Raw genomic sequence first — 14,039 nt, 5'->3', positions numbered from 1 at the left:
TCTTTTTGACATGAATGTCTATAACTATCTTGGTACGTTGTTACACTATCAAAACTAAAATCTGATAAAAACAAGTAAACATGAAATTCACATAAACTCCACCCTTTTTGTAAATTATAGTAATTCATAATCATCAATAATAAGAATCGCAGAGTATATATATATATATATATTATAAAATAATAATATGATTCCATAGTGTAATCAACATATTACAATTTATACTTTTGATTCTTACTTTTTTGCTTACAAGACAGTGGCAAATTATCGAACTTACTTAGTTGAGACAAGAACATTTAATGAAATATGCTGAAAATTTGTAACTTTATACTTGAAAACAAATTATCCTGCATATAAGTTCCAAAAAAATCATGTATGGAGGAGACCTTCAAACTTGTGAACTCATTTTGTATTTTACATTGTTAAACAACCTGCCAGTTAATATAGTAGGAGTGTGTCGTTTTTGGATAAAAACAGTTTTTAAAAATAAGTTTGAATCATCAAATATATATTATTGGGTTGTAGATTGAAATAATTTTTTTAAAACGTTTTGCGATTTAAAAGTATGTAAGTATACTTTCAATCACGACGTCTTCAATATAAACAACTCAATTATAAATTGTATCAATATTTTACAATATTGTAGAATTATTTTGAAAAATTACATCTTCAATATGGTTATTATGACTAATAAAAAACATTGTAGAAAAATGTTGTAAAATTACACTATCTTTATACATCATTCATTAATTAATTATAAGTTAATTTTATATTTGTTATAATTAGTTGAGTTTGTTAATTTTATATTTGTTATAATTAGTTGAGTTTGTTAATTTTATATTTGTTATAAATAGTTGAGTTTATTGAGAAATATCAGGAGTTATTCATCTTATATATATAATCGGTCGTTTCTAATCTTTTGAAGAATTAACAAATGAAATTATTTAAGATATTCTACTTTATTCATTTTGTAATAATGTGTGGAAAAAAACATTCAATTGGCCAAAGAAGTCCTTATCTGCAGGATCATCTCTTAAACTTTGGCGTATGTGCAGTTTGATGTCATATTTTATTATAAGTCATATATATGAGAGATATTTAGTGAGATTGATTAGAAGTTAATTGTTTTAATACACTTTAAAGTGAAATCAAATATTATTGAAGAAAAATTAAAGAGTATAAAAGTTTTGAAAAGTCCATACTAATCTAAAATCACAATATTATAAGGAAAATATTTATACATTTATTTACCAACAATATGTATTAGTAATATTCAACACTAACAAGAACATTCATCCACTTATTAATCTATGAATGGTGGTGAGTTCATGCACCCATTTATTTTCAGGGTTTCTGTTTTAAAATGTTTGAAATTTAAATTGGAAATTTATAATATACAAAAATGGTTAAAAATTCAATTTAGATTTGAATTTGAACAAATACCATAAAACAATATTTTTATTAGATATTCAAATTTAAAAAACAAGTCTATCCTAAAAAAAATTTGATCTCTAAAAATTTAGGATCAATTGTGAAGTTACGTAGTCATGCATTTAAAGTGTTGTGATTGAAGTGTCTAAATTGAAATTTGATATTTTTGATTATATAAAATAGATAAAATAAATATTTGATTTAATCATAAGATTAAGTTCTGACAGTCTCGGAGATATCCACCGTGTAATGCTGGAAATAGGTGATGATAGGGAATCTGATTTCGAAGAAAAGACATAGAATTGCCCATAGAATTGCAGGTCATGTCAATATCATGGTAGCTTAATCGAAAAGAGTTTGAAAGCTTTTATCATAACCAATTTATTGTCACGCTGAATTATATTTAAAATAGTTGCACGTGCTCTTTAGTGAACGGTAACACAACACTTTATAACGTGAGACGTGAGCGCATGCAATGATCTTAGCCAAAGCTTTCAGGAAGCTTGATATTTTTTTTTATATTTTTTTTTTCTAGGCGGGAATAAATTGGCATAATATCTTCCGTGTTTTTTATTTGTAAAATTATATTGATAAGTTTAATTTAATTTTCAGTTAGTTCTTTTGAGTTTATTTTGTCTTGATTTAATTTTTTAAGTTGTATTTTATTTATATTATTAATTATTTATCTTAATTTCGACAATAATTAGTTTTACTAAAAAAAAAAAATTTCATTAAAAACTCTATCAAATATTGCAATAAAATATATACTTATATTAATCTTTCATAAATCATTGATCAAAACTTATAAATTGGACAAAATACATCCAGGTGTCCTTTGGTTATATTTCATGAAAATAACATTTTGGTTTTTTACATTTTCTTTAACATATATGTTCTTTTAGTTTAGTTTAGTTTCTACTTAATTACTTTAAGTTATATATCAATTGTCCCACTTTAAACAATAACTAATGCGATTAAAAATATCTTATAATTAAAAACTCTACCAAATGTTGCAACAATAAATCTCTCATATACTAATTCTTTAGAAAACAATCATCAAATCTTATAAATGGTCTATATTTCTTTATGTTTCACCAAAATAACAGTTTGGTCTTTTATACTTTTTTGTAACACACGTGTCCTTTAAATTTAGTTTAGTTTCCGCTTAGGTACTTTAAGTTTTTACTTTTTTTTATTTAGACATTTAAGTTACATCGTTAGTTCTTTATCTCACTTTAAACAATGACTAGTGCAATTTAAAATATTTTATCATTATAAACTCTACCAAATATTACAACAAGAAGTCTTTCGTATTAATTTAGAAAATAATCATCAAATCTTATAAATGATATATATTTCTTGAATTCTATACAACCATTTATAGACATATATAGTCTCTAAAAATTTGATAATAAAGGTATATTTACATAATCAATATTATTAATTTTATTATCTTGTAAAGTAGTATGGATAATCAGCTAACTACGTTGTTTGGATTAAATGTTAATAGTAATTCAAGAAATTGTCAAATTTAACGACCAGATGTGTGATTTAATATAACTTAAAGGTTAATAGTAAAAAAGTAGAATATAATTTAAGTGACTAAATTGAAAAAATAAAAAGTTTAAGAATCTAAACATAAAATGAACTAAACTTAAAGGAACAAACCATAGCACAAAAAACTTAAAGGACGAAATTGTAACTTTCATCAAACATAAAAGATCTCATGATGTCTTTTGTCTATAAATTGTCTATATTTTTTAATTTTATCTATAACAATTTAAATACATGTATAACTTTAAAAACAATGTAATAAAACATTATCCACATAATTATTCTATTTAACTTTTTTAACATGCAAAATAGTTTGGACACTTAACTCGTTGCAATTTTAGAATTAGATCTTAATATTTCATGACAATAATTCAATAAAAATTTTAAACTTATAGAACTTACATGTATAATACAATATATCTTAAAAGCTAATTATGCAAATCAAATATAACTTAAATAATTGAATAAAAAAAATAAACTTAAAAAACACAAACTAAACTGAACTTAACAAAAAGGACAAAATGTGTATTTTTGTTTTTTTTATATAAAAAGAACTAATTCATGATATCATTAACGGTCCTAAATCGAAATACAAATAGAAGCATAATTACAAATTCAAAAATCAGTACTATTTCTTACCTAATTTAATTTGTTCACGTCCTATGTGCACTATACTATATAACATGTCGGGTTAATATCACTGTCAATTTTTGGTGGGGACAAAATTATCTAACTTCTTATATATAATCAAAGTTTGTTGAACCAAAAAGAGAAAAGTTTGTTTAATATCTTAACTTAATTGATATGCCATAAGAAAAGCATAACTCTTTTTTTTGTTTTTTTAATTAATCTCTTTTCTTTTTCATCCATAGTAGATATAGATGGTTTAAGTCTTTTTTTTTTCAAAATTGTTTTTTCTTTATTTTCGTCTAAATAAATTGTTTCTTCACAAATTTAGTTTTTTTTACATATTTATGTCATAATTTTAGTATTTGAACACCATATTTTGTTTGTTGTTTTGACGTGACGTATTTTGTTTTTCATTCTAATGTAATATTTTTTTTAATTATATTAATATATTAACTTTAATCTATTACAGATTTAAATTAATAATTTTGTTGTCGTCAATATTACAAATTGGAGACATTAATATTTTAAACACTTTAATTTTATCATATTTTAAAATATTTTACTGTTTAATACTATTCATTTGAATCATGTTTTTTTTTTATAAAAAAAATATATTGTCTTAAATTATGTGAATTTGTTCGTAAATTTATTTTTTTAATGACTTTAATTTGTATTATTTTTCAACAATATATTCTATTAATTTAAATAAATGAATATAGATTGTTTTTATTAAAAAAAATTAAAAACTTGTTATTAAATAAAATATAAATCTACCTTCAATTGGGGCAAGGATTATTACAAATGCCGTTGTGTGTATACATTGAATTTACAATACCACCCATTAAATTTAAGATATTAATATACTTAAGTTATAATTCAACTATCAAATATTATATTATTAAGTTGAATATTATGTGAGTTAATTATAATAAAATTTATAATTTATAATATAAAAAAAATTAAAATATTAATAATCTAAAATCAGCCTTTGACATCCTTACCCAGAAACAGGAGATTTTCTCAATGAACACATGCTTATAAAGTACTAGATGCATTATTCATGGAAGCCAATGCAAATTATACACGTTTTAATTTCTTTCTCTTTTTTCTCAATAAAAGTTTAAAGAGTGAATTATGAAATCCGTCTGGTTTACGACAAACTTCAATATTCAAATAATGTTAATAGGAGCAATTAATTTTTTATCATCTGAATCAACCTTGAATGATACGTTTTAATTTCTTTCGATTATATTAGAAATCTTAATAAAAAATATTGAAAAGAAATAATATCAAAGTGAAGATTAATTCTATATTAATAGATTGAAAAAAGATACAAAAGATATGTTCTTTATATAGAGTTAGTGGACCTAACTAATTAACCACTTATAAACTAATTTTAAAGACATTTATTAACATTCTCCATGCTTGATTTTAGTTTTTTTAAATTTATGTTCATTTTTTATTTGTAACAAGAAAATGAAAAATTCATTGAGTAAATAATTGTTATAAAGAAAATATAAAAAAGTAACTAAAGGAGAATGCAATTTCTAAAATAAATTAAAATAATTTTTTGATGTTTGTAAAATTTCTCAAAAGTCAAAAAAGTTAGACTTGTTTATGAAAATTGTAAAGAAAATTGCTAATAAAATATTAGATTTATTTTCTTGTAATGAAAATTGCAAAGAAAATAATAATTTATTTTACAAAAAAAAAGTATTAGATTTATATTTACTTTACATTTGCTAATTAAAATAAAAGCTCAGAGAATATTGACATGCTCATGTGATAGTTAAAATGGCGACTAAGGTATTTATACAATGGAGATTCTAATTAAATCCAAACCGCAAGTGGCACCTATAAGCTATTAGTTAATAAACTGAAAAATAATATACCAAGTTTATGTTTACATATACAGTGATAACATAATTATCGTTTCCCAATATTATTAATGCGATTTTACAAAGCGAAAAATCGAAGTTTTCACTAAATTTAAATTTATATTGTGTTTTTATTTTCTTTCGAAATCCAAACAACACTAAATCAAGCGAGGTAGAGTACATAGTAGAACTTCATGCACCATCTTCTAAAGTATCTTGTGTTGCTATTAAAGAAAAACACGAGAAGTAAATCGAGCACTAGTTTTACTTTTTAATATTTTACATATCAAGCAATTTTCATTTTTATTAATCAATTCATCCCAATCAGTTTTTTTATATGGCTTAAAATCAAATTCAATATTAAGAAAATTACAACACTCGCATACATTACACATCAATTATGTGCTGTAGACTTGTCTTTGATCATAACTATTAATTACTGTCTTAAAATATAAGACCCTCGTGAAATAACTTTGTATCTCTTTATATAAGAATCTTTGAATTTTTAATTGTATCTTTTATGTCTTTAGTAACTTACTCTTAATTAACTTGCATTTTTATTTCGTGACCAACAATATTAAATATTATAAAATAAACATCAACTAATTCACTCTCTTGAAATATATTATCGGTTGAACTCAAGCATCCTAGCCCAAGTCTAACATGGGTGATCTCGAATCGACCCAACTCAATCAAATGACATCATAGAAATTTTTTGAAACTAAGACAAGCCATCATCAAAAGTAGAATTCAAAGTTGATATCTACTATAACTCATCTGAACCTCCGATCGTGACTACTAAAGGGATGAAGAGGAAATTTAGTGATGACAAACATGGTAATCATTTATACTCTCAACATGAACCACCTAATAGCAATCTTACCGTGATTACGGTTATCGGATAACACCCATGATTTCATGATTAAAAGGACATGTCTCCTACATCAAAGGGTGATTTAAATATCACATATTACTCATCTGATTATCATAACGAGAACCTTTTAGAAACTTTAAAATGACTCTGAATATAAAGAGAACCTCTAATATCATTAAGGTACACAAAAATTATAATCTTAAAACCTCTCACTCTAACAAATTCTTATTTGATCGTTAAAGTGTTTGCAGGTACATCCTTCAATAAGCGGCTGACATAAGAAGATGGTGAGCATTCTTCAACTACCGTTCATCATCGTTCCCATAATCAAATTTAGTATTATTTGTCCTGAATAAAATAATTGTAAAAATAATATTAATTATGAATTATACCCTTCAATTATTACTATATATATTACTTCTAAAACATCAATTTCACTGTATTTTATTATAATAAAAATCAATAATAGTCAATAAAGATAATTTGATTTCTTTTAATTATTACATTTTTTTAGCATACACAACAACTTTGAATGATAATTATTTTGAAAATAAATTTTGTGATTTAAATCAAAGGAATGTAAGAAATAAATATAATAGAGGAACCATAATCAATTATCATCATTATAAAAGGAATAAATTGAGAGACTTTGTTGTTAACAAGAGCCGTAATAAAATTCCAAAAGATACAGCGGAAGCAATTATTCTGCTACACGGATCCTTACCATGCTTATCAAAACCGCATAATCTCTCTTTCAAAAAGTGATTAAAAGACGTTTGTTTTTATTATTCTTTAAACACGTGATACATACTTCTTGTATCTCTTTTATTATTCTTTAAGCGTTTAAGTTCAATTTTCACCGTTCCTTTTTCTATTTTCCTCTCCCTAGATCTCTTTTTTTTTTCCCCCTTATATACTCATTTTGATTATGATTCAACTGCATGTAGATTACATGTCCATCACTTATAACTACTATATTAAAATTGTAATTTTGATCCACCAATTTTAAAATTCTACAGTTTTGACATCTCCTATAAATTTATAGATATGAAAATAGTAGTGTAACATATTTTAATTAACTGATGTCTCATGGTTTGATAATGTAAAAATGATTCAGATTTATTAATTATTTATCTTTCATTAATTAAAATACAACTATAAATAATATATGATGTTGAAAATGAGGCTTTAAGAAATTTTCTTGCAATATCATATTACATTTTCATATTGACGCTATGTTATAATACTATTTTTTAATCCAAAAATATAGAGAAATACAAATTGTAAATTATATTCCTATCCAATCATACCTCTATCTAATAAGAAACTCCCAACTCTCTTAAGTAAAAATTTTGCACCAAAAATAAGAATATTTCTTAAGTAGTCTATTTTTCTATTTTCTCCAACTCTTTTTTTTTTTTGTCTAAATAAAATGATAAATCTCATACAATTATAAAATTTTAAATTCGAACTGACATAATAGTATTCAACCTAACAATTTCGTTATTTAAACCACACTTTACATATTCTTGTACTTCTCTTTTATTCAATCATAATTCATTTCCCCATTTATAAGACATGGTCTAATTCAACTCGCACAACACTTATAAAAGTGAGGGGGAATACCTATCATTTATAACCACCATTAAATGGTATCACAATCTAATTGTATCACTGGAGAAAACTAAAATAAATCATTAAATTGCGAGATTTTAATCAAATTCATCATTTCATTGGTATTTAAAAATTAAGAGAATAAAATCACATAAAATTAATAATATCATGAATGATTTAGAAATGAGTTGTGCCATGTGTTAAGTCTTCTCGAAAAGAAAAGCAACAGTTACACTTTAATAGAAGAAAAACAAAATCCAAGGATATGATGGAATACAAAGTGTGGTTGTGAATGGATTCAATGGTTGAGTTAGATCATCAATCCCTATAAGAAACATTTTTCTTTAGAAATTAAGTGAATCTATGATAGATTTAACAGTAGATTAAGGCAAAGCTTTAACTTGATTAAAATTTTTACAAATTTTATGGTACCATTAAAAAACATATCCGTATTATTAATATTTTGATTAATAATTTTTGCTAATTTATTTACGTAAACATTATTATAAGATTTATTAAAATTAAGTGAATTAAGAGTTTGATATATTTGTTTATTTAATTTTAATTTCATTAATTAAATTAATTAATTTCATATTTAAAATTTTAATATTAATTAAAAATATAACAGAAAACTTCATATCAAAATAAATTCAAAAAATAAAATTTAAAATTTAATAATATTAAAACTAAAATATAGTCAAACCCATTTATAAATAATATGTCATTCAACTATTAATAATTTAATTTATTAGTATTAATATATTAATTTTCAAATATGCCATAAAATTCCCCTTAACATTTTAGTATTCAAACAATGTCATAACTCATTTTACACTCCTATAATTTGAATGACCCACTTGAATATTTAATCATATCGGTGATTCAATTCAATGAGAGACTATCAACTCCTCAAGTAAAATTGAAAAAATTCCAAATTCTAAACTACACAATCACAAACGAAGTCTTCCAAGACAAAAACAATTTGTTATAAATGTAATAATAAATATATTATATCCCCAAAATAGTAGACAATAAGAGACTACCACAAAAGTTTACAAGACAAACAAACTATAGGAAAATGGGGGAGGGATTCTTATAAAAACCAAAACAAAACATCCTAAACCTTTGCTTGCTTGCTTGCTAGCTAGGACATCACAACAAAACACTCTAAAACTTGATCACATAAATGTAACACAAGTAATTAATAATGTAATGTAGTAATGTAATGAAAATCCAATTTCAAATCTCAAAAATGAGGTGGTGGTGGTGGTCTCCAAAACACATCATGTGCCACATTGTGTCCACCATTTCCCATCAAATTTGGATTCATATTGAAAACTTGTTGTTGTTCACCTAATCCATGAGAAGTAACACCACTTCCACTTGCTGAACCAGAACCAGAACCACCTTCATTATTATTATTATTATTATTATTATTATTATTATTATTATTATTATTATTATTATTATTATTATTATTAATATGATTATTACTATTAGTATTATTATTAACCTCTTGTTGAATATTTTCTTCTTCTCCTTGTTGTTCTTCATCTTCTAATGGTAACCTTTCATAAGTAGCATTAGCAAAAGTTGCAGCAACAATCATCACAGGTCCCGAAGCAACCAACGACCCTACCACCATTCCTCCGACGACCTGACCTTGAACTCCGGCAAGATACACGGTCAGTCCGGTCGCCTCCGGCGGCGATGGCGGAGGCAAAAAGGCCCCGGAGAGTGACAGAATATCAAATCTCCCCGGAAGTGAAATGACTCCTCCCGGCGCCGTCGGTTGCCGGAGTGTGACATTGGTAACAACGCCTGTGCCGCTGAGAACCGAAACTCCACGATGGCGACGGTTAGCGAAGTTCGCTATACACTCGGCGATGTCACTTCCGCCGGAGATTTCCATGATGTGGCTACGGAGAGCGTTCGGAGTTTCTTTCGTTATCACCACCGGCGGTTTTGGCTTGTTTTTGGATCCCGGCGGTCGTCCACGTGGCCGGCGTCCACTGCCGGTGTTGTTATCATCGCCGTCACGGTCATTGTTGTTTTCGTCTTCGCCGTTAACGTTAACAGTGTTAGTATTGCTGGTGTTGCTGATTGTTGGAGTAACCGTAACGTTACTATTACTGTTATTGTTACTATCGAGAAACTCTTGCTCTCTTCTTAACCCAATCCGGTTCGACCCGGTTTGGTTTTCTCCTTCGGCCGGGTTTGCTTCCGTTGTTGTTCTTCCATCCCACCATCGATTCGCCATCTTTCAAAACCAAAAAGCCTTTTTCACAAACCCAGAAAATAAAATAAATATAAAAAAATATAGAACAAATTTATTTTTTTACTACTTTTGGATATTCAGATCTATTTCACTTATCCAAGTTTATAATCCCACTTTAAGAAAAATAAAAACACTATTTTTTTAGACAAAAAAAAAAAAACTAAAGTAGGAACCTTGTTGCAAGCTTACTCACATGAAAAAAACAACCTCTCCTTGAAAAACTTGTGGTGCTTTATTTGGTGGTTTGTGTTAAAAGGGTAAGAAAATGGTGCAACTGTTTGTGTGGATTTTTCTTTGACTAACAAGCAAAGAAGAATTTTTTGTTTTTTTGGTGTGTGTGATGATTTCAAGGTTTTGAACTAGCCAAAGTATGTAAGGACTATTCCACTTGTTATTATTATGCCACCTAACTAAATAAACGCGGCTTGAATATAAAAAAAATAAATTTAGAGCAAGTTGCAAAAAAGGGATGATTATGGAGGTAGAAAAAATGGGGCCATAAGGGATGGGTCTAAAGAGTGAGAGGATATGAGTTTGATGGTTATGACAGTATGTGTTTGTTGTTTGGACTGTTTTATAAAATGATGGAATCCAAAACAGTTGGCTTTTGGCTCGAGCACCTCGTGGGAAACCAACTAGTCTATATTTCATTGTGTATAAGTCTTTGGTGTGAACTTCTTTTATAAGGTCTAAAATTTACATTCATAACATATTATCAATTTTTAATTATTTTTCTTTTTTAATCATTTTTCTATAAAATTCTAAATATATTTTCTCATAAAATTGAAATTTGACCGAAAACAATAATTCATTATTTTATTTTGACTTGCCTTAATAAATTTTTTAACATTTTTAATCATTCATGTATTGAACCATTTTTTTGGTAAAATAATTTAAATTTTTATATCATTTTAAGTATTTGATCATTTAAAAGTAATTTTAATTAATATTAGTTTTCAAGCCAATTCACTATATATTTGGTCTTTCTTGAATTTTATTTAATAAATTCAAATTCATTCAAAATTAATATTAAAAAAATGATTTATAAGCTATATTGTTAAGAAGAAAAAAAAATGTAACTACGTAGAGAACAAATAAATTGATTTCATTTTAACATTAAAGTTTTATGCTAATTTTTTTAAAAATAAAAACTATAATTATTTTCTTTTACCAATTTAGATAAGTCAAAATCAAAATTAACATTTAAATAGTCTAAAGATATAAAATTTAATTTTTCTATATTTTAACAATAATAAATTCTTAAAAAGAAGTTCATTTAATGTAATATCTAGCAAACATTTTTGTATTATATAATAATAAAAATTAGCACAAGGCTAATTAACGTAAAAACTAAATAATCAAAATTATTTAAGTAAATTATGATTTATTGAATAATTAAGATATATTATTACTACCCATGTTCTTAAACCACCCACAGTTTTTTATTATATTATATATCCACGTATATATCTAATTATGATTCCAACTCAAATTTTTTGGTCGCTCACTTATATGAACGGTTTTTTTTCTTTCATGTATATAAGCTTGTTTATAAAAATTACGTTAGTTTGACAAAATATTTTATGAGTCTAATCTAAATGCCCAAATAAATTAGGAATACTGGCCTTCTTGCATACTTGGTAATGGAGTATTTTGTTAATTTATATTCACTTATATTGTAGTTGGTGTAATTAGTAAGTTATACATTTAGGTGTATAAGTGTAAGTTTATAAATTATTAAGAAATATAATATTTAGAAGAAAAAAATAAGTTAATTTACTAAATTTTTATACTAATTGTTAGTAAAATTTTTTTATTAATATAAAGTATAATAATATTTAAAAGATTGTGTATATAATAATAATTAAAGCATAGTATAAAAAAATGAGTAGATTAGAGGTAAAATAAAAATATGTAATTTGAAATATTTTCTAAAATCTTAATCTAATTTATATTTCTATTTCTATTTCTATATATAACATTTAGGACATTATAACTGACATAATAGTCTAATTTGATGTAAGAAATTTAATTATTAGTTATAAATTTATTCATAAATTAGCATATGCTTCAAGCCTTTTTGTAAATCGACATGATAAATTTATTGAAAATGTCAATAAGCATAATTTTAAGCTAATGTACAAAATTAATATAAATAATAATAATAATAATAATAATACAATTCAAATTAGTATTTATTGTTTATTTATATAAGTTAGGTTGTTAGGCTTGAAAGAGTTTCTTAACGGTCTTAATTAGTTCAATTTTTTAGATCAAAAGAATATTTTTAAACAATTTTTATCTCATTTATTTAATCAATAAATCTGGTTTAATCTTAGCTTACGCCATATTTACGTTTGGTCGTAAGACTTTTTTGATAGTCTATTCGAATGGTTTAAATATATAACTTAATACCTTTTTAAAAAAATTGACCAGCATAATCGTCCATTTGATGATAAAACTTTTAGTTATATCGTGAATTCATTTCTAAATACGTTTGTTGATTCGAGCATTTATATAGATTGGTATGGAGAAATTACTATTTTATTGTTAATTAATAGTAACTATTTAATTATTTTTAGATAAAGATTTAATACGTGCACGTATATATAATAACTATATAAAAATTAAAATTCAACAAATATTTAATTGTTAATAGAAAAATAAACTTAGTAAATAAAATTAACACGTGTGTATATATTATTTTTATGTTAGTTGTTTTTTGTTAATTTTAATTGATAATATTTAATTTTTAACAACAAAAATATGCAAAGTAGTCATAATTTTTTATATTTTGCATTTAATAATTGATAGTGGTTTAATTTAAATAAATATTTTATTAATACAAGTTTACATAAATTATCTAAAATCCGATTGAGTTAGTTTGTCGTTAGCTCGATCATATTTATGTGGATGGATTAAAAGATTCTTTTTAAATTCCAACTCAAAATTTAATGTTCATACCATATGAATTTTTGGATAAATTTATTTAGAATATGATCATTTAATCCATTGAGGACATAATACTTACTTCTAAGTCATTCTTCCAAAAAGGGACAAATTAGTCCCTCGTAGGTATCAAATTTCCTTTTATTTGTGAACTATAACCCGTTTGTTCTTGAAATCACCCAAAATCCATTTTCAATTTATCTAATACTTTACATTCTCAAGTGTGGTCACCTTTAAATATTTGACATCTTCCATTCACGACCACCTATGTCATGTTATACCTTAATACCGATAATATCTATAGTACGTTTCATTTTTCCTTATTTCTTACACTAGATTGAATGAAATAATGATGAAGCTGCATATGAACTTGTTGTGATATCTGTGTAGTTTTATTTTTCTATATCTTCTTTGATTTGTTAAGCTTGTTCTACTTGTGTGATTCTTCTTATATATTGTTTCGTTTGTGTAGTATAATAACAAGAGTCATTTGTTTTTGTTAGTTAGGTAATTATACTACTTTTTCACCTCAACGCCCTAGTAACTTTAATGGTGGATTTTTTTTAGATTTTATATTACATTTAGTGAGTCTCACAATTGATCGTAATTTTTAGTTCATTCATAAATGATGATATTTTGGCCCATATGATTGTATGACCGCATATTCATATAATATCTAATAGTTTTTTTAGTTTATCCACATGTTCGAGCTATATTTAACGAATTTATATTATTTTTAGACATAAATCAATGTGCATAGTCTTTATTTGCTATAAAAAATTTGTAATTGAAAATTTAATAGAAAAAATATCTCATACGATATTTAATTTAA

The 14,039-nt window shown here is 24.9% G+C and overlaps 1 protein-coding gene across 2 annotated transcripts; it reads right to left on the bottom strand.

The window, feature by feature from the left end:
- Positions 1 to 8,944: 8,944 nt before the first annotated feature.
- Positions 8,945 to 10,895, bottom strand: LOC101507777 (AT-hook motif nuclear-localized protein 15-like). 2 transcript variants are annotated; one of them, XM_012713060.3, is made up of 2 exons: positions 10,452 to 10,895; positions 8,945 to 10,258 (listed from the first exon to the last, which is right to left on the bottom strand). In XM_012713060.3, the coding sequence occupies exon 2, from the start codon at positions 10,238 to 10,240 to the stop codon at positions 9,227 to 9,229; it is 1,014 nt and encodes a 337-aa protein (XP_012568514.1). In that variant the 5' UTR covers positions 10,241 to 10,258; positions 10,452 to 10,895; the 3' UTR covers positions 8,945 to 9,226. The 2 variants fall into 2 exon arrangements, with proteins under 2 accessions (XP_012568514.1, XP_012568515.1); XM_012713061.3 differs by having other exon boundaries at positions 8,945 to 10,240.
- Between the last annotated feature and the right edge of the window lie 3,144 nt (positions 10,896 to 14,039).

This window comes from Cicer arietinum, chromosome 2, assembly GCF_000331145.2.
Source record: "Cicer arietinum cultivar CDC Frontier isolate Library 1 chromosome 2, Cicar.CDCFrontier_v2.0, whole genome shotgun sequence".
Lineage (NCBI taxonomy): Eukaryota > Viridiplantae > Streptophyta > Magnoliopsida > Fabales > Fabaceae > Cicer > Cicer arietinum.
The sequence above is the reverse complement of the archived record's forward strand: the minus strand, read 5'-3'. Positions and strand labels throughout refer to the sequence as shown.